Genomic DNA, 20,790 nt, shown 5'->3' with positions numbered 1-20,790 from the left:
TTGCAACTTAAAACATTGTGTGATTCATTCATTTTTTTCACTAATAGTTTTATTGCATACAAGAAAGTAAACACAGGGCTATTTCATATATCCACATATCCACGTGTTCAATCGTATTCGTTTGCCTTGTGTGATAGACTAATATTTTTTACTTCCTTTTACTATTTTTCACTCATCGCAAACTATGTAAAGACACATGAGCTTTGTTTTTTACAATTATTTTTATATTTTGTATTCATGTAATACTAAGCCTAAATTACCTTTGTGTACATAGCATATAGTTATGATAATGCAAATAATTCTAAAATGTTTTGTTAGTTTTTGCGGATAATATACATCCTGACATTTTACCTCGCGTGTTCTCGTGGTTCTGTAATAATAATATATTAATTAATAATAAGTATTCCCTAGATTAAAAAAGTGTCTAAACAATTTGATTGAAAAAATGTCGCAAATGTCTATCTATATTACATTATATAAAAAATAAATTGAATTGGTTTGCGTAACTGTAAAGAACCTTCGAATTTTATATGTGGAACCTCCCGCATTGTTTCGTAATTCAGTCATAATCTCTATACAAGCTGGGTTATGCAAAACTAATTTGTTTGAGTCACATTTAATGTTTTTTCCTGAATGTATACATATCTTTATTAACATGTCTCCAATAGTCATATTTTCAGTATTGATGATGGGTGGGTGGAGTATACAAATAAAGTGTTTTTATAGATCAAGGCTCAACGGAAATTAGCTTTTACTTATTTTAAAACGGTATAGTCATGCTGATGTTCAAATCCGTACTAGAAACAATTACAATGTACAGTCATTTCCGTGTGTCTTCAACTTGATTACTTCAATTATCATTCATCAATTTTCGCGACACTGCTAATAAGAAAAAGTAATCATAATTCTACATATCATCTGACCTATATGGCTGGCGTTTTACATTGTGTTATGTACGTATTAATTTGCCTAGGAATTACTTCGTTATATGTGTCTATCATTACCGTCTCATCCGATGGTGATTATGAACGAATCTTTTTGTTAGGCTGATGCAATAGGTAACAGGCTTGTCTCCGTACGTGATTAACGCCGTACATAATTCAATTCAACGGGTATCGATGTTTGCTGCTACATATAACGGTTCTCCTTTGCCATGCCTTACATTTATCAATGCGTATGTATACCTATGAATTACACGTGGAGTGTTCTACCACAAAATTGTATTATAATATAGCTATTTATTCTATTAGAATTGTTTGACTTCAGACCGGTGAGATCATTCAGTTCATGATCCGGCTGTGATCACTATTTTAATATTACAACTATCTATTTAGATTCTCCCTAGATAGCTTTTGAAATACACAACGAATGAGGATTGCCATCTCTAGGTGAAATCAACATGATGTGCATTCTCGACTCAGTGTTATGTCATCTGTGAAAAATGCATTGATTGAGACAATCAGAATAATGCCTTTCGTAGCCAGATGGCAGCATTTTTTTTTAATTTCACGCTTGACTGCATTTCAGATCCTAATGATATTTTGAATTAAATTCATACGCACAACAGCGCATATGCAGAATGTTATTGTTATATTATATACACTGTATCAAATATATAAATGTCAGTAGATTAATTATGTATTTAAAAAAAAGATCAATAGCATAATTAATAGATGTAAACATTGTGTACGATTAATAGTTACATTGCGAGATGGGTCAGTAGTGTAAGTGATCACTAATGATAAGTATGTTTAAAGTATAGATACAAGTTTGTCACGGTGTCTATACAATATATTTTTGCATTTTTCTTTATTTTGGTGCTCTGCCACAAGTGGAGCCTTTACTAGAGCCTCGATTCAAACAGACCGTTACCTAACGTTAGCGTGTCGTAGCCGTACTTTACCTATCAGTTAACTCTATCTAAGGTCTTGCAAATAATGAAGAACATTCGAATAAAGGGGTATTTTTGCACTGTTGAGTGGATTACAGTATGTTGGTTCCGAGATTTAAACAGTTTGAAGCCAAGGCAGTCTAATAACGCGAAAGCGTTAATCAATGCTGTTGCTGCGAGAGCTCATGAATCTACACTTACTATTGACTATTACAAAATATATCAATATGTTGGTGTTTTTACACTATATTTTTTGAATTGTTGTTAATTATTATATTGTTTGAATATATCCGGTGGTTTTAGATGTCAACGTCTTTTTAAAATTTCTCAACGTCAACTTCTCCGCACACAGATATTTGTTTCACCCATAACTCATGAAGATTTACATGGAATGTGAAATAGACATGGTTTGAATTGACCCCGAAACCAGTAATTATGTTACCAATGCCATTCCGTAACTGTAAATATTTTAATAACTATATTAATCGTAATACTGTTTTTGGACGACCATTAAATACGTAAATTAGTCGGGATGCTCTTTATTGCGGTACCATAAAAAATGAAAATAATGTACATAGCAAACTTATAATAGGCTCAGGTGTACGTCTTCGGGGTTTATAAACATAATTAATATTTGTGGAATTTTAAACCATAATTACGTACAATGCAAAAATTATGTGATTTTAAATTAACTCAATTATTACATTAACCTATGTACCGCTACGATGTTTCATTATTTTAACAGGTAGATCTTAATTTTTGAAGGATTTTTAAATAATTCATGTATGAATTTCACAAATTGTTTTGTATTCTTTCTGAACTTTCTTTGAAAATAATATAGGAAGTTTAAGTTTTATCATTCGTCTATTTTTCAATCTAGAAAATGGTAATGATTACTTTGGAAGTTTTTTCACATTTACTTATTATACATATATTCATAGTATATTGATAGACTTTATATATAATTTACGTCTATCGTGACGTGTTATGTTCAAAATTTCTAATACCCTGTATGTCTAGAAACTTTTGTTATATTGTCCTTTTCACTTTGACTTTCAGTTAAATGGTTTAATTAAAGACAGCGATAGGTATACATAAATGTAATTTAGATGTCCTAATAATTTCATTAAAGAAATGTACACGTGAAATGTATTAAAATCGCCCTGGTAATTAATCACCCCACGGTGTGTTTGAAAAAGATAACAGTCAAGCATTTATTGTATCATTATTCACTTGACAGTTATAATTGTGAATCATACTCGTAACGAATTGGGGTAAATGGCTCGCTAACTTAACAGTAGGAAATTGGTTTTAAAAACTTCTGTAATCATATACACCATATTTAAAAATATTTGCCCTATGGTGTAATAAGTACAAAGGTGTGATCTACAATATATATAACATTTTATTAGATATTACAGACCATCGGATTTCAAGTGTATATACAAATACAAATTACAGATGGCACACTCTATATAATCTGTTCATTATTTTTACGTTTTAGAAGCAAGCAAAATACGTTGTTATAAATTATGCAAAATATATTTCCATTAAAATTCGCTAAGTGATGGAAATGTAAAATGATCAAACGAAGAACGATGGGAATAAATAGAATATGCGGAAATTACGTAATCTCTGCCGCTGTTTCGCTCAACATTGCCTACGACCGGAAATTATCTGAACAAGAACACGTTAGCCGAATACTAATTACAAACAACGTTACATTTGTGAAGAGTGTATTACAATATTGCTTGATAACTTTGCATAACGATGTTGTAAGAATTGCTGGTAGTATGTAAAATAAATTAGCTCAAAACAATACAATGTGATTACAGCATCACCGACGATTTAGAAATGCGAACGGAATAGTTTAAAACATAAACTACCCCTTTGCAACTAAAGATGTTAGATTAAACACATTAATTGTTAATATTATCCTCATGTGGGAGATTTTGATCTTATCAAAACGATCAGCACGATTAGACATTCTAGTACTACGCTTTTATATTGCCATTGCAACTTTTACTAGTCTCTGTGCGTGTAAATAGAAATAAATCAAGCGGTGAAAGAAGGAACGAATGTTCGGCGTCTTCGTTAAAAGAAAATGGCTCACATTAACGGTACACGTATATCAGGAAAGTGCAATTGTTATAACGTTCTGGGAATGTTTAAATAGATGGAACAGAATATTCATGGTATTGTTTAGGATACAAGATGAGACGTGTTACATAAATATGATGCGATGTCACATGAGGTGTCATGTGATGTGAAACAATTTATAAGATGCAATATTGAAGTACATATATTTTTTTAATTATAGTTGTTGTTTGATATTGTATGCTAATTAATACATTGGGTGATTATTCGTTCAATAATGCAATGGCATTCCCGAATTTGTACTGGTTGATTTGTTACGTACAATGACAATTACTACGCATGTGATTGTTTATCTGACGAATACTGTTCTGTGTGCTACAAAAGCGACGATTTTAGTATTTTATTTGGTCGACATGTTACTCTATCCGGGGATCAGAATATTGAATATATATATATTTTCGTCATTACTGCATCGTTAATACCCCTTCCTGTACAACACTGATTCCCTGGCCTTATGTTTAGAAATGTTCCAATTATCTGGTGGAGTTGGTTGGTCACAAAATTGATTGTTTTCATACTTCTTCTTTTGTTTTCAACAGAACCCGTCATTGCATCGAAAGCTGGTGTTGCTCTGGTCAACAATTTATTGGATAACTATCCCAAATATTACGTACGACCGGTTAGCGATGAGGAAAGCGCCATCGTAGTCAAACACAGAATGACGCCGATACAGCTGATTGATATGGTGGGTGTTTTGCTGACATTAAAAGGCCTACAATTTACGTTGTGTCTGATTGGCCCAACCCTAACGCTCAACAGTAAGGCCAATAAGCGAGCATTTTTTTGTTGATACGTTTTTTGGACGTATCTAATTCTGCTTTGTATCTATGCTTCGACTCAATTTGCGTGACGGTGCTTTTTGAACTTCCTAAAAAACTACCACACATTCTACAACTACCACACGGGTCTTATCTCTGAATTAAATTTCTCGTGGCAATGTTTTGTGCATTGAGGGTGTAATTGCAATTGACTTTAGCTTTATAACTAATTCAATTCAGGCTTTCCTTTGAGAACAATACATGCATTAGATTCGCTTACCCGTGGACAACATTGAAAAAAATAGTAGTCGTGACGTGCACACTGCCATATTGGACAATGTATCAAAACATGACCATGGCGTGAAAAACGATTACGTGAGGTAATACGACTGTCTTTACATAGCGCCCTCTACCGACAAGAGCCCGTGGCGTAAACGGGGCAGACACGACGTCCTACAGCTAGTCCGTATTATTTTGATTTCTGTTCGCGCATTTTGACATCATGTAAGCTCATTGCCGCTAGAGGGCACAACTTGATTGTTGTATTGTTTGTTTATTACTATAGGATGAAAAGAACCAAGTGGTAATATTGAAAACTTGGCTTGCTCAGGTTAGTGAGAGTATACAGGTAAAAGACTTCGGTGTTTCAGGGGACATCGGACTATTATATCTATCAATGTTTGCAAAATTGCCCTGACATATCGAAAATCTCAGCTTTCTCGCATTATTATGCAAAAACAAACCAAATATGTGTTTCATTTTTAGTATGTTAGTAATATCTTTGGTTACATTCCTTGAATAAAATCAGTGATGATATGATGACGTAGATTTAATTCTCCAGAATATATCTGTCAATAATTGTTTATATTGTTTATATTGTGTACATTTATTTTCTAGGAGTGGACGGACGACTACTTATTTTGGAATCCAGCTTTATATAGTGGTATAAAACAAATCCAGATACCAATCACAAATATATGGCAGCCAGATACTGTGTTATATGGAAGGTAATTTACAGTCGAGTTTTTAGGATACCGTAATACACCATTCCTATAAATCGCGCCCTCTAGTATAATGGGTGGAGACAGTGTCGTTCAAATCGACCACCGTGCTCGGTAATATATTATTCTGGTATGGTTCTATCTCTAAAACACTTTTTACAGAAGACTACAGATCAACGCAATATACACGCTTTGAACGACTGTCGTGTCACCCAAGCACGTCACAGGAGCGCTTTGTCACTAGAGGGCGCGATTTATGGGAAGGTGTATTTAGAAAAACGATTATTGTATACGTAAAGAGAGCTCCGAACTGTTTGCGTGAATTAAAACATACGAATTGATTTCTTTCAGTGTTACGTCAAATTTTCAGCGGCATTTTGATACAGACGCCATTATCAACCACAATGGCACCGTGACGGCACTGCAGCCGGCAGTAATCGAAGCTACCTGCTCCATTGACGCGACCTTGTTCCCATTCGACGAGCAACGTTGTGTTTTCAAGTTTGCTTCTTGGAGCTACCACGGCGGTTTGATCGATTACGAAGTCGATCCGACAAGCAATATTGACCGATTCACTCAAAATGGCGAATGGGAAGTGCTAGAAATGCCTGTGGAGAAAAGAACAGAAAAGTACGTCTGCTGCCCGGAATTGTTTCCCGACGTTACGTACACGATACACCTGAGGCGGCGGTCCATGTTCTATATAGTAAACATAATACTCCCATCGTTCCTTGCGTCAATATTGATTTCCGTTGGATTTTATCTGCCGTCTGATTCCGGGGAGCGGGTCAGTCTGTGCGTTATTAGCATTCTGTCACAGTTCGTCTTCCTTACCGTCATTTCAGACTACATGCCGCCAACGGCAGAAGTTGTTCCATACTTACGTGAGTATTTTATGACATCTCGATACCACTTTTCGTTGCATATTTCTTAAAATGAGCGACTTTACTGATAATGTTAAATAACGTGTTTTTTTTTCTTTTACAGAACGGTACTTTTTTGTCACAATCGGCCTTGCAGTCTTATCCGCATTTGTTATGGCGTATACTCTGAGTATGCATTTTCCAGGGCCTGTGTGTCCAGAAGTCCCGAGACATATCAAAGTTGTGTCATTCAGATTCTTGGCGAGATTGGCTTGCACGCGCGTGCGCATTAAATCCTACCGTGTCGCAAAACCGCGGCGACTTCATGATGAGAGTGAAGAGATTTCTCTAGGACCATATTTCAGCGGTAAAAAAGTCGGCGCAAAGCTTAGTAACAATTGTCAACTTGAACAGACGGAGGCCATGCCAACGTCGGATTCTGAAATTGATTCCGAATTCTGCGACCATGATCTAGAAACTCAGCAACGTCGTCTGCGAGAATGGCGGGAAGTCTCGCGAATCACCGACCGGTCGTACATGGTTTTGTACACATTATCGCAAATTATTCTGTTATTATTTTTCCTCATTTTTATTTCAATTATGGGGAAAGCGTCTCACCAAGAAGAAGAACATTGATCTCGATAATATTCGGTAAACGACGAACCCCCAGGTGTAAATAAACGACAGTGACTTAAGTACGATAAGAACTTCCATGCACCCTGACTCACTCACTTCAATAAGTGAACTATACCGTTTAGATATCAATGACAACAGGCTGTTTTTGAGATGCTGAGATGATAATAAGCGAAAACTGCGATCAAATTTGTATGCATGCGCATGTGTCGAGTAATCGGCTGAGGTTATCATGTTGTATAGAAACACGGACATAATATTGTGTAATACGTATGCTACTTTCAATATATGACACTGACTGTACGATTATGTTGTAGACGGCCACCTTGATGAATCAGTAGGGGCCATGTCTTTATTATCATTGTTAATAAGGGTTGGACATCTTGAATAGGAGCGGAGGACACCCATCATTGGATTTCCTGTGTCCAAGTTCCACAGGATTTGGTCATCATAGTCTCCTGACGCTAATAATGAAATCCATCCCACCCCAGGATGACAAAATGACAACTCCCCTAACATTCTGACGTTTGCTTGCGTATATAATTATTGCTTATCTGGCGACGTACACTGATTTCTGGCTTGTTGATCTGTTCATTGTGTCGTTCCTGTTGTATGCGATTGTAATAAAGTATAGGGAATCGTTGAATTAACAATTTACAACTTTATATGAATTTCCACAGCTTTTAGTGATTTCCTATCGTTAAGCAGTGCCGAATAAAATGTCCGGATGTGGATTTTATTGAGAACAATATTGCCTTCACACATATACGTTCCATCACTATAGGGCGCCATTTGTGAGAATGCCCTGGTGCATAGAACGAGCATAGCGTTCCATTTAGACTGGCAAAGTCTTTTTTGTTTTACAAAAAAAAAACATAATTAATTGTCAATTTAGCCTTTTTAACACGAAAACTAGCGTGACTACGAAAGTGATTTCTTTAGTGGTTAGGTCAGTTTTCACGATCACACTAAAAGGAATAAAAGAACAATTAATTATTTCTATTTGTAAAACAAAAAAGAAGTCCCGACTTTGCCAGTCTACGTTTCACTCTAAACATCACCACCCCCGTAATTGCTTCTACTATTCTCCTAATTTATGTAACCATGGTATTTGAAAGAGTGGACAAAATCAAGTCTCGCTCTCAGTGAGATCTTGGCATTGATTTGTGGGTGAGGTATATTCGGCTTACTGAGACAAAGGCCAAACAACTAGTACTAAAAAGTCACAAATTGTGTTTTTCAGCAATTTATTTAAATCTATGTAATACTGAGGTATCAATAGTGCTAGTCATCTTAACTGACGTATATTTGTGATAATAACATGGAAATAGATGGGAATTGTTCCAGCTGAAAGTATCGACATATACATCTAACGACGAGTTCGATGTATCCATTCACATTTTTCATGGAACTTACTTGAATGTCTCCAAAAAATATGACCTCAATATTTATAGTTTATTTCGTCTCTTTCTGTCCCACAAAACCCCTTTCCAGTACTCGGTTATTGCCCTCTACTTCTTCGCCTTCGATGTGTGAATAATACTAAGCTCATGACGTCAATCGTGTCAACCATCTCTACGAATAGGTGAGATCTAGAGATAACCTTGTAATGTTATAACAAATCCCATTTACGGTATGTATGTGCGTGGTGTACGTGTTTGATTTCTACAATTTCACTTTAGCCTGAGAATATATCACGATTGAAACATTCGTTGTTTGAAATAGTGTCGTCACGGTGGAATTTATATCCCAGAAGAGCTCATGTACAGGATGCTTTATCTGACTTGAAAACTGCAACAAAACATGTATAAATATACATTTTGAAAGCGTTTAACTCTTTAAAATGAGTCCTGTCAACAGCTCTCCACGAACTGCTTTCAGGAAACACCCTTATTTGCAAATGAAATCTGCTATGAAGTCCCTGGAGCGTCTATGACGATATGCGTGGATGCAGACCGCGTGTCACAGAAAGGTCGTAGAATTTTGGGAACTCGTGTGCATTAAAGTTTGGTATGTAGGCGCTGTATTTAAGGTTGCACAACGATCCACTGATGAATATACATTATCTAACTCTGGGCGTGATAAAATCCGAAATCTGACGACAAATTATGTGTAGATCAAAGAGTGTGAATTCAAACACATTACAGAGGGGACCGATCAATCTAATTGAAGAAGAATACGATCAGTGCCCCCCATTAGTTATTTGTTAACACGACGCTCACTAGTGAATGTGCACATCACAGCTCCCAAATCAGTCTGGACTTCTCAAGTACGCCACCAACCACAGTGTTTGGAACGTAGCGGGAAAATATTATGGCGGGCGAGACATGTTCGAGACCAATGATTTGAAAATTGTCCGTACCGTTTTTGAATGAGGTTTGATTCAATGGAACCTTATCATCATCGTTAATTCGGCAATATGACATTAGGGGTTGACCATTATATAATCTTGAGGTGGCGGAAGAATTGAAGAAAAAATATAATTTGCGCAGAAAAAAAATGCTGTATAAAATACTGCAGGAAAAAATAACAGAAAAAATATACACGAGTAAATCTTAAAGAAAAAAAAAATGTCCACATAGTGTTTAAAAAAGCAAATTTATCATAAAAACAAAAAATAGCACGGGGTTTTCACATGGTCCTTTTGTGTTTTTGTGGCGTAGACATCAAGAAAGGTGCACACAATATTATCATAAATGAAAGTATTTATTATTTTTAAACTTTAATACTCCAAAAATAAACAAATAAATAGTGACAACAAAACAATTACATTTTTTAAAATCGTTAAAAAATTCCCATTCCTAGTCATAAAATATAGCAAATACTAATAACTATTCTACTTTCATCTAAATAGCAACAGTATAACGTAATATACAAAACAAAATATAGTGGTTGCAACCATAAATGCGGGCGTACTTGCCGATGAGGGCGTCATGACACAATGGAGTTCAATTTTGGGCGGAATGTAAGTAAGTGTATTTCCCGAATGTCCATCGTCGTCCTGTTCGTTTAAACGTTCTATAACCTCAGTGTCTGCCGATTTCGGCAGTTGTTGCGTGGGAACGGGTGCATACTGTAGACGTTTCGTCACAGCTGGAGTTGTGGGACGTTTAGTCGTTCTCTTCACTGTTACTGGCGCTTTTGTGGTTGCCTGCGCACGACAGTGATCTGAATACTCGCCAATACAGGAAGCATATTTGATGGCATGGGCAATATAGTTTTGTTCCTGTGTGCCGTGGAATAGATGTGCGTATGCACCGGTTGCATATATGGGCACGTCCTCTCCGGCATGGCTCTCATCCGACAATGGGACGGCCGCTTGTTGTCGGTAGTCTTTTTCATCTGCAACAAAATGAATCAACTTTTTATTATGATAATTGTGATAAGAAATGACCACGCACCGTCTTACAAACGTATACAGCCTAAACACACATTCTATTAGATGTTTTCCAAGTTTATGAGCATCGCCATATTTTTTTCGAAAACAGGTCGTATATCTTATACGCATATATTCTTTATTTGAACAAATCACCACTTGTTTATGACAATAAAGAACATTGGAAAAATACGGTGTTGCAATGGTGGAAGCCAAGGTACCGACTGGAACGGAAGTGTGAGCGCCACGAGTGTCTGTTTTTCTGTGTGTGTGTGTTTTCCCCTTTAACAATAAGTGTTTCATTTTCTTTGTGGATCAGTGGACGTGACGACGGGAGAAACAACATTCATGAATTTGTCATCAAGGAAAAAACACATTGTCGTCAGAAACCTCAATGTAGTCCGTTGTTTTATGAGCGTTGTGCAAAGACATGTTCACGTAGTCTCAGAAAAGTACAGACGAGCTGCATAACTTACATGTGTCATCGTTTCCTACATCAGGCCTTCTGCCTTTATTCCTGTAACTCTGCCGAACTTCTTCTCCGCCTGGTCCATTTGCGTACAACAAAGTTGTATACGGCAGTCCATCCCTCGCAAGCTCTTTGTTGTTTCTGCCTGGAATGTAGGGACGATAATATTGACACAGTGACTAAGATTGTGTACTAAAAGCAAAATTAATCTGCAGGCACCATCATTAATTTCTGAGAAGTTTAATACTCTGGTGTTTGTTAATTTCAATATTTTGCATGACAATATAGAGTAATTAAATGTCCGTTTCATCGAATCTCAACATAAATTACCGAGACTACAATATTTGTACATTTGGTTAAGCAACAGACTATGCGATGTTGGTTGGTTTGTGTGCATGTGAGTGTAAAATGGGGGATAATATGTTTACTGAGAATTATAAGGCTTGAAACGCGAGTTTTTATTGGTTTTTTATCCGGGAACTGGCAATGGTTTTTCATAGATGTCGTCGGAGGCGAGGAACCCCATGCGAGTGAGATTTCAAAGCGAATGGAGCCACTGCCTTCATCGGATTTTAATCAGACTGACTGTTGTTGTTATGACAAAAATTTTCGAATTATTATTGTGTATAGTGTATAAATATTTGTAAAGCTACCTAATATAGGGTTCCCTCTTGTTGGATAGCCTCCAATACTGTTGGTATGGCTGTGATCAGCAGTTACTACTATCAAAGTATCTTCGTCGTTTGTCATAGATTTGGCTGTTGTCACTGCTTCATCTAACGCAATGGTGTCCGTCAGTGCTAAGAAGGCTCTTCCTTTGTGATGGGCGTGATCGATTCTACCGGCTGTCAACATACACATGTTAAAAACTGGTCATTGTCATTATTTATCGTACGCAACTGTCACGCATTACGCCTTACTATAAATTGCGCCCTCAAGTGAAGAGACATATCATGACGCAAGTGGGCGGCACGAAGGTCGCTCAGAAAGCGTCAATATTATTTTTCCCTATAGACGTATTTTAATAAAAATTATGTTTTTGAGAAATTGTACTATCTTTACCATGACGAACAAACAACCAAACACAATAGTCGATTTGAACGATATTGCCTTCAACCAAATGGTAGTACGTCACAGAACCACTCCGTCACTGGAGGGCGCGTGTTATAGGAATGGTGTATTCACATCGGAACATTTTTTTACAATATCTGAAATTTTGCTTAACAGTAATAAGAACAATAAATAGAAAAATCAGGTCAATATTCATGATTCAAATTACAATCATACGCTGCTGCATTGAAAAAAATCCTCTGTAATCAACTTAGTGACAAGTAGCCAAGTCTTACCTTCAACAAATAAAAAGAATCCATTATCATTCTTCTGTAACACTTGGATCGCCTTCTCCACCATTTCAGCCAGACTAGGGTCTCCATCGCCCAATTCGTCTCGTTCCACGTGATATAGCATGTGACTTGGTTCAAATAAACCTGATGAAAAATAATTACATCATCGTGAAGGTAACAGTATGCACCAATGTTGTGCTGTAGTATCTGTTTTCTGAGAATCACGTCTCAGAAATTAAAGAAGCTTCGATCCAGGAATTCTACAATATTATATTAATGAAATTAAAAGTTTGGATTCGAATGAATTCAAGTTGACGTGTTCAATTTATTTTAAATGTGTTGCTGGTGTACAAGTTTGAATGTTGCATTCAATTACATGGATTATGTTTCAGATCTTACCACAACATTTCGTGGAGCCAAATTTACTTGGGTCAGCACTGGTCATCATACATTACTGATTCGCGCTGTTTTATTTATGTTATATATTACTTTTACTGAGAAGCAGTGTCAGTCATTCTGTCAAAGTAATAATTTTAATCGAGCGCATCAAAATAACAAATTCAACTGAAGGTAACAACTTGAATAAATAACAAAGTTGCCGATGTAAATATTAAAAAATGATATGCAAATTACCTAATAAATAATCTGTTTCGTTGACGTTTACGTCCATCAGCTGGTCTCTGTTTACTACATACATGTTATCAGTTCCGTCTGGCAGTGCGTGAAACCACTCGTTGATGAGATCACGCCCATCATCACGGTTACCCCTCACGTGACTATATTCGGGATCGTGGTGAGATGTCGGCATCATCTCGCGTCTTCCACCACCCATCACAACCTGGAGAGAAATGAATGCATTTAATGTATAATCGTTATATATGAAGTCTTTAAGAGCGTGTTTTTTTCTTTTCAACTTAACTGCAGCACGCACCGTTTTACAGGCAACCCGAATCTCTGCGATGCATCAGTTAGCATTATGAATGACATCGTCGATAGAGGGCGCGACTTATATGGAAGATGCATATAATAGTGAAGTTTTATTCTCACCTGAAATCGTTGCGCACTATCTATGAGCTGAGAAGCAATATCGGAGCAACCAGCGGCCTTCTCACCACCGGGTACCATGGTGTCTCTCTCCCAAGATCTCTCCGGCACATGTGCATATGCACAAGCTGGTGTTGCGTGGGTTATACGGGCTGTGCTGACAATGCCGGCGGCTCTTCCTGTACAGGGACAATGACGTAATGTTACGTTTATATATTATTCAAAAAAATATACAGTGTAAGAAAAGTTCACACAAATATCAACCTTGCAAAATATATGGAACTCTTGTCAATGTTGGTCACGATGTTTGATAGTAAACACAGTGGGTTGAAGCCAACCATAGACTCTATAGACTACGAGTCAAAACAGTAGGTTAGATGAAAACGATGGCAAGCTACCTGCATCAGCGGCAATTTCCATGAAGGAGCTAACTTTAGCATCTCTTATCGAGCGACAGTCGCCTTTTTCGACTCTGTCGTCCACTCCGATGGTACCAGCTTTAGATTTTACACCACACATGTAGGCTGTTCCAGTTCCCGCCGAATCTGATACCTGTTGATTTGTGTTGTAGGTCTGAAACACGTAGAAAAGGGGTTTGGTTAATACCCATATATAATAAACATAACATGAAGAATTCTAGTACAGACGACATCTGACGTGCTTATGCGCTTGTTTTTTTCCCCGAAAATTCGAAAAATACGATAAAAATAACATCATACGAAATAGAAGTGGAATACATGTATGCTATTTTGTATCCAATTGTTTTGTAATTTTCGGAAAAATAATAAAAACTGACGCAAGCTTCAGCCTCTGGACCCTCGTCTGCATTGATAATGGCGCCATCAACGGCGTAGATGAGGCAACTCACCTTGGCCAGAGCTACATGGGGAAATGTTTCAAATGACAGTTGAGCCTCTTCACCAGAATGACCTTCTTTCTGACCTTTCAAAATCCTAGCACTTGTCACAGTGGATACACCCATGCCGTCACCAACGAAGAATATTACATTTTTGGCAATGTTTTTGTTGAGGTCTTGTAGTTCGATGGAGTTCAGGATAGACTCTCTAGCCTGTTTATTCCATTCCGCAGCGGCTAGAATAACAACGACGGAAAATATAAGTGTAGAAAACATCACAGGGTATTGTGAGAGCGAAGCAAGAAACAACTTTTCGATACCCTTATAGTGTTAGTTACTTTTACTTATTTTAATTACTAGTAATTCTCACATCAACAAATCATTCACTAATTTCTTCCATGACACTGATTATCCAGACTGAAACTACGTAAGAAATTCAAGTTTTCATACCATTTTTGCGAGCCTGAGTGCGTGGTTACATGGCATGATACGAACTAGTCGATGTTGTTTTGTGACCTTTACTTGCAGTGAGTAGTCAGTTGGGACATTATTATTAAAGTTGCCAACTTCATCAGCAGGTTTCATCGTAAATGTTTACTGTGTGGTGTGACGGCACAGTTATTATCTATAACTTTATATAAATATCACCATGGATGCAGAAATTCTTTTATACCATGTATTGATGTTAATCTGATTAGCGCTTTACCACCGGAAACTACTGGAAGGACAAATGCTTAAATGGACTGCGCAAATTATTATTCATTCACTTAAAGGGCGGTGGTCGTCAAGCCACGCATGCGCGAGATATGGGTCTAATGTGACTGTTTCGCTGGTAATTTCGTTGGTGATTGGAAGGTATGGAAGAGTTATCATGGGTAATTAGTTCACGTACTTGTGATTTTCATTAGAAGAGCGTTCTGAACTATGGGAAAATCAATATTTATCACCACCGCCCTGTAAGGTAGAAGCCTACTTATAATTTATTTCAAATACCAAGAATTTATTCATTTTGTAATAAATTTTATTCCCGGAGAATATAAGGATATTGACTTAAAAGGTTGGGGTCACCTCGGCTAGCCTATTTTGCCAGCAGTAAAACGCTTTTACCATTCGTTTCTATGGCATATTATGCCATATGTAGGCTGGTGATGTAGGCTTAATAATAAATATATTGTTAATGATGGGTTACTTCGCGTTGACCTGAATTATTTCCAATATATATGAGTTTTAAAAAGTGTCAAAAAAAACAAACATTTTTTCTTTAACATTCAAGTTGTTTTCTATTGAATTCTATTTTCTATTACTATAACACAAACAAAATGTTATTTCATGGTGTCATAGGAAAAAACTTGAATATCGATTTATGAACAATTCTCAAAAATTCAAGTAACCTTAAGATTTTGGTTATCTGGATGACGTGAGGCCTGTCGCGTGTTTCTAATGCTCCATCCTATAGGCCAATCGCGAGATCGAATAGTCTTGAACTTCAAGTTGATCAAGCAACATAAACTGCCTTTGATGTGTACTCTGTCTGAGAGAGAGTGTTCTCTCCCAAGAGGCTCCGTGCCCAATTGTAGTAGCGGATGTGGGCCAATAATGCTCATTTTAAGGCGTCTTTGCCAATTTCGACGGAATAAAATTGTTCAACAATCTTAATTTGGAGTTAATGAGGGTCGTTGAAATAAACACACCCACACGCATTCGTACACTACAGTGGATAAAGGCGAGCACGTGCTGGCCACGTGCCGATCCGGAAGTGTGTCTATTCACTTCGTATAAGCCTGGCCCAACTACTCGACTAAACAAACAGTCGGGACAAAAAGTGAATGTAATAAGGTCGTCTGAGGTCAAGCAGCCTGCACCGTTATCGTCACGCCGTGCGTATTAAACAATTATCTGCCCGGTTTGGACCATGTGTTCACCACGGGTGTACAGGCTCTCAGACACGTTCGAATCACTTGCATAGCATTAGACGATATACTCATTTTTCGAACAGCCTCAATTTTAGAACTCTTTTTTGATTTATCACCCGAAGTTACTGCATTTTAACGATGATTGCACGGAAATGCATAATTCATTTGAGTTATTTTAAAACGCAAACCGAACGTGTTTTCTACCGGGATTATTGGCGTGTTCGTTCAGGCTACTGCAGCAAACACACACACACAAACGACCCGGTCCGATTCAGTACGAGTCAAAACTAACTGAATACGCGAAGATTTGATGTCACGCCTATTTTCACACACTTGTTCGAAGATTTGTTGGGTCATTGGATGTCGAGATTGTTCTGAAATTATCCTTGTATATGCATATATAATATAATAAAATATAATATAATGAGAGTGTATAAATAATGAAAGCTGGTTACCCCTAAAGTAGACTGGATCATGCCTGTATTATCGCCGGTGAGACTTTGGAAAGGGCAGGGCTCTCTGAATGGCTGGATTCCAGGCTATCGGATAAGTCGGATTACCGCGAATGGCTTTCGCCATTTATACACTCACAGAATAATTTATTTTGTTGTATGTGCTATTCAGTTTTATTCAGCACAGCTAAAAGTCTAAATTGGGACACACAAGTTATGGTGTGTGACAGTAAATGTAATAAAATACTAGTAAATAAATACACCTATATAAATATGTAACTTACGTTGTTGTAACGAAGGTGTCGTCCAGAAGCATGTAACGAGAGACGCTAATATCACGGCTTGTTGTATTGTTACTCTCATCATGTCACCGCAACCTTGTAAATGACGCTACTTTGTGATAAACGTGACGTAGATTCGATGTAAAAAGAATATGGCCGACTTGTTTAGAGAATTATAAAGTTAGGTCGACGCTTGGTGTAAGACTCGCACCACGGTATGAACAATTTTGCTGGACTGTGGGGATTTGAGAAGCGCACCGAAATTATTGACAATTTTTCAGACGCGACCATTATACATATAGGTGGCGCAATCACAAAACATATATTCATCACGCGAACACGCGAAAGAAACGGTGCTTTTACTACCCTATCACTATACAGTTGTTTCACTAGCATATATATTACTATTCGCAACAAAAGTCAATCATAGTTAGTGTATTACTAGTGTCCAGATGGAAATCTACACTGCCCTCAGTGAGTAGCGTTCCCTCGGAGTTAAAATGGCCGCGCCAAGCGGTAAATCAGGGTAAGCCCATGTACTACAGCTGAACGGTTCGCGTAGCTGCATGACGCGTCCACGTGTGTTACATCTGACCGGAGGAAACGTTGCTAATGGGTGTGCAGATGTGGGTCAGTGCCGTAGCAAGGATCTTGTACAATTGTATGTTATTCCATAGGATACTTGTTTTGTCTAAAATTGTAGCCTTAAACTAGCTAAACATAGGCTACAGTCAACCGCACGTGGGTCCACCGTGACTGACGGTTAAATAGTGCCATTTCGTTAGTCATACGGCCCATCGGTCCTACGACTGATTTTGAATTATGTTGGGATGCCCGGACCGAATGCCCAGGTGTACTCGTAACATGTTATCCACGCAATGTACAATACAGCAGTAGAGTACATGTACGTTCGTAATAACTTACATATTATTTATAATGGCGACCAGCCTTCCGCCGGCGGCGTACGTGACATTTATTCGCCCACGTAACAATTATGACAAATAAACACATTTTCATTGTTTATTTGTTTATTTCACGGTATAAAACGGGGGAAGATATATATTTCACAACAGAATATTGAAAATCCCGAACAAATATAATTTAAGGTATAGATGCAGGTACGTGTTTCACTATTCACAAAAATGCAACATTTTGCCCCTCCAAATTCAAGCTAAACCCCTCTGTGTCAGCACAATTTGCCCCTCAAAATGCAGGAAATAGCGTTTCAGAGGGTCTATATTTCAAAATGTTTAAGGGGGAGCATGGTCCAGACCTCCTAGTAAGGTTGGTGAGCAGACCCCCCCCCCATGCCAAATTTCGTGCCGTCGCATCTGTTCACATATGATCTTGTATCATAGCAACGAGTGAATTAATAACAAATCAATAAAAGCAAAATCAAAGATTTTCATGAATCTGTACTAAACAACCTTAAATCCGCTACTCGGGAGTCATATTTAAATAAAATTGGCTTCGTTTTCCTGCACGTTTCCTTAAATATTTGTGGAAACAGAAAATGAAATGACAACTTAAATTTAAAGTAAAAAGACTGATGTCCGAACCAATCAATGCATTTTTGAACTAAACATATTTATAGAAAAATACACAATTTTTTTTTAAAAACCAAATATCATTTCTAATACTACCGTCGCTAGCCAAGTATTGATTTTCGAACGTCGTGGCATACATGCAAGTTGATCGCATCTACCAACAAACCATTCAATGGCGTTGACTATTTCCAGGCGAAATTTAAAACCTTCTGCCAGCACGGAGCGCTGAGTGAACATGTGCAATGCTAAAATCAATTATGTGAAGCATTGGACAAGCACAAGAAGCTCTGAACAAGTTTCTATATGTAGGAAAGTTACGTTACGACTGACCTGACAAGATTATAAAAATATATAAATCGTATTCACGTAATAACAGTTCCACAGACTAATAATGTGGTATGAATGCCGTGCGAATGCCACAAATTAAACAGTAATAGTCGAAGTGTTTTTGACGCTATTAGCCACTATGACATTTTTTTTTTTCTTTTTTTTAAAAAAAAAAAAAACGCTTTTTAACGATGGACATGCCCAACAATTACACTGGAATAAAAACTATACACAGATGTGTTTGTGACATATACATATGTCAGTATGTGTGTATACATCTATCCGGTTAACGGAGGGACAGCGTCCAAATTAGTATGTTCTCATGTAGTACATCCGTGAAATCAATGTCTATATTAGAAAACAACTAGGTACAATATTACTGGTTTAAAGCGAGAGGGTCGTCACCTGCGAACGCGCTGAAATTGAGTCCCAAGCGACGATAACAACACACACTAAAAACGCAAAGGCACATGGGTAGACGCTTGTTTGTACTCGTGTTTGAAATGTTATACTAGTATGCAATATAATTGTGTTCTATGCAAACGCAATGTATCTATGCTTGAATCTAGCCTATGCTGCCTTGGCTAACTGTATCCCAGTATAAAAACTACTTTTTATTGGCTCTGATCACATGTCATCAACATGATAAACTTTATAACGTCGTATCTCCCACGACAGACACAGCCTCTAACAAATCCGGGTAAATAGCCCTGATAATCGAATCACCGTGCAGAACGTGTTCTTTTACACTACAATATACTTCCATGTAGTTAACCGAGGAAAACATTACTTTAACTTATGAATACACACATTTTAAAGAGAAAATAGAAAATTCCTGTGTGTTAGAGATCCGTGGTACATCATGGCCATTTCACAATGTAATCTCATTCTTACAATTAATTAAATACAAATTTAGTATATTAGTCTTATTTGTGACTCGCTGTTAACATAACTCTGTACTATGGTATTGGTGATATATGAATTGGGTGCCATAGGATGGTACTTGATGGCCAACCAACCTAATCAAATATGTATTTTGCATTGTACGAGTGCAAAATAAGTTATTAGGATATTAGGATATTAGTACCAGCTGTTTTATACGCATGCGCATTGGCCGATCCTGTCAAATCTCGTCATCTGTTTTGAGGCGTGTCTGGTCGATGTGAAATTGCTTCAGCCATTGCGTAACGGAATTAACTGGTGTCTGTGTGAAAACCGCTGTAAAGTGGCGGTAAAATGAATTTGCGCGGTTTTACCAACATAGTGAACACTGAGTAAACCAAACTCAGAACTCGCGATACTAGTGCAGACGACTATGGTTGAACAACCATGGGAAATAAATGGCGGGACTTTGGTGTTGCACATTTAGCACAGAAATAAAAGACACGCCCACAGTTGGACAACCAATCATTTTATTATTGGTCACGATGTACCACAGATCATCTGCACGTCCTTTGTAAACACCACATACACGATGTGCCGCCATCCAATGGCGAGATGAGCGGCTTCCTTTGTGTACAATCAGCGTCAACTTCATGAGAGAAACACAATGCACTTGCTAAGCCAGACCGTCTGGTGGCACCCTACTATTTCATTAATAACCAAATATACTATTATCCTGTTCCCGAATTGGACATTTGTTTATTTGGAGTAATTTCCAATTCTACGCCAGGTCTTTGGTAATTAATGATTCCACGTATTTATTTGGCCGTTATTTGACAGACGTAAAATGCCAAAATGTTAATTCGCAGAAATTTAAACACACTGATACTGATAATGAATTAAAATTTTGCCAAAAAATACTAAATTTGCTATCTCAGGGAAATAATTAAAATCAAAATATTTGGCAATATATTAAGTTTTGCGTCGCATGCACACG

The 20,790-nt window shown here is 37.3% G+C and overlaps 2 protein-coding genes across 2 annotated transcripts in view; one reads left to right on the top strand and one right to left on the bottom strand.

Annotated features, from left to right (window-relative positions):
* LOC102807131 (neuronal acetylcholine receptor subunit alpha-10-like) overlaps positions 1–7,956 on the top strand; it is a 38,387-nt gene extending 30,431 nt beyond the window's left edge. Inside the window, exons 2-6 of the mRNA XM_006813941.3 lie at positions 4,588–4,733; positions 5,372–5,416; positions 5,704–5,813; positions 6,159–6,691; positions 6,795–7,956. Coding sequence (XP_006814004.3) covers positions 4,588–4,733; positions 5,372–5,416; positions 5,704–5,813; positions 6,159–6,691; positions 6,795–7,306 — 1,346 coding nt within the window. The 3' untranslated portion in view covers positions 7,307–7,956. The remainder of the gene's footprint in view (positions 1–4,587; positions 4,734–5,371; positions 5,417–5,703; positions 5,814–6,158; positions 6,692–6,794) is intronic.
* Positions 7,957–9,990: 2,034 nt separating this feature from the next.
* LOC100367611 (alkaline phosphatase-like) lies at positions 9,991–17,136 on the bottom strand. The gene is made up of 9 exons (XM_085506700.1): positions 17,041–17,136; positions 14,404–14,627; positions 13,934–14,108; positions 13,539–13,714; positions 13,125–13,329; positions 12,495–12,635; positions 11,802–11,993; positions 11,156–11,293; positions 9,991–10,645 (listed from the first exon to the last, which is right to left on the bottom strand). Exons 1-9 carry the CDS (start codon positions 17,120–17,122, stop codon positions 10,146–10,148), a joined length of 1,833 nt encoding a protein of 610 aa, XP_085362826.1. The 5' UTR covers positions 17,123–17,136; the 3' UTR covers positions 9,991–10,145.
* Between the last annotated feature and the right edge of the window lie 3,654 nt (positions 17,137–20,790).

This window comes from Saccoglossus kowalevskii, chromosome 13 (assembly GCF_978046115.1).
Source record: "Saccoglossus kowalevskii chromosome 13, keSacKowa6.1, whole genome shotgun sequence".
NCBI lineage: Eukaryota > Metazoa > Hemichordata > Enteropneusta > Harrimaniidae > Saccoglossus > Saccoglossus kowalevskii.
This window is presented reverse-complemented; position numbering and strand designations above follow the sequence as displayed.